General features: G+C 61.1%; 1 protein-coding gene across 1 annotated transcript in view; it reads left to right on the forward strand.

Moving 5' to 3' along the window:
• The first annotated feature begins 6 nt into the window (after positions 1-6).
• Positions 7-1,087, forward strand: part of CDKN1B (cyclin dependent kinase inhibitor 1B) — a 3,628-nt gene continuing 2,547 nt past the window's right edge. Inside the window, exon 1 of the mRNA XM_031057047.1 lies at positions 7-608. Within this exon, the coding sequence (XP_030912907.1) occupies positions 134-608 (475 nt within the window). The 5' untranslated portion in view covers positions 7-133. The remainder of the gene's footprint in view (positions 609-1,087) is intronic.

The raw sequence follows: 1,087 nt of genomic DNA on the forward strand, positions 1-1,087 counted from the left end.
AGCGCGGAGCGGAGGCGCGGAGCGGAGCCGCCGGGCGGAGCCGCCGGACGCCGGGAAATAAAAGGCGTCGGAGGCCGCGGAGAGAGAGCAGCGAGCACAACAACCTCCGCCTGGAGCCACAGCGTGCGGGGAGATGTCAAACGTCCGCATTTCTAATGGGAGCCCTACCTTGGAGCGCATGGAGGCCAGGCAGTCGGAGTACCCGAAGCCGTCAGCGTGCCGGAACCTCTTCGGGCCGGTGAACCACGAAGAGCTCAACAGGGAGTTTAAGAAACACATGCAGGAGATAAAGGAGGCGCACCAGAGGAAGTGGAATTTCGATTTCCAGAATCACAGGCCGCTGGAAGGCAGGTACGAGTGGCAAGCCGTGGAGAAGGGGAGCTCGCCCGACTTCTACTTCAGACCCCCCCGGCTACGGAAAGCCGTCTGCAAGTCCGCCGGCCGCCAGAGCTTGGATGTAAACGGGAATTGCCAAACCGTGGTTTTTGTCGGTTCTCAGGGAATCTCAGAGGACACTCACTGTGTAGCTCAAAAGACTGATGTTTCAGAAAATCAGACGGACTTAGCAGAGCAGTGCACTGCCCAGAGGAAAAGACCCGCGGCCGATGGTAACGTACCCCACGGCTCTGCCCCGCGTCCCACTCGTGTCAGCGCCGGCGCTCCGGCCCCTCCGCCCCTGCCACGCGTGGCACCGGCTCGGCGTGCCACCCCCGCGCCCCTTTCCCTGTAAAAAAGCCCGGGTAGTGTTTGCAGTCCCGGGGGTCCCGCCTAGAGTGGGAGCCGGTGGATGATTTGCATGGAAGAGCCCTTAGACGCGGGTCAGATCCCGCGACCCCTCCGCCCCGCTGCGGGGACCCGGGCTCCTGCCCAGGTGGGAGGAGGTTCACAGCGCTCAGCAAAAAACGAATATGGATTTTAGCCGAAAAGAGGGAACTTGGGTCTCCTACCTAGGGAGAAGCCCATTTCCCCACCCCTGCTCGCTTCACGCAGCGGATACCTGACATGGGGATCTGGGAATATTCCCCCTCGGTTCCGTCTATGCCCCCTGGATGCTGAGCAAACATCTGGCAGGAAAATATTTTAATAT

The sequence above is a fragment of the Geospiza fortis genome, unplaced genomic scaffold, assembly GCF_000277835.1.
Source record: "Geospiza fortis unplaced genomic scaffold, GeoFor_1.0 scaffold10, whole genome shotgun sequence".
NCBI classification, from domain to species: domain Eukaryota; kingdom Metazoa; phylum Chordata; class Aves; order Passeriformes; family Thraupidae; genus Geospiza; species Geospiza fortis.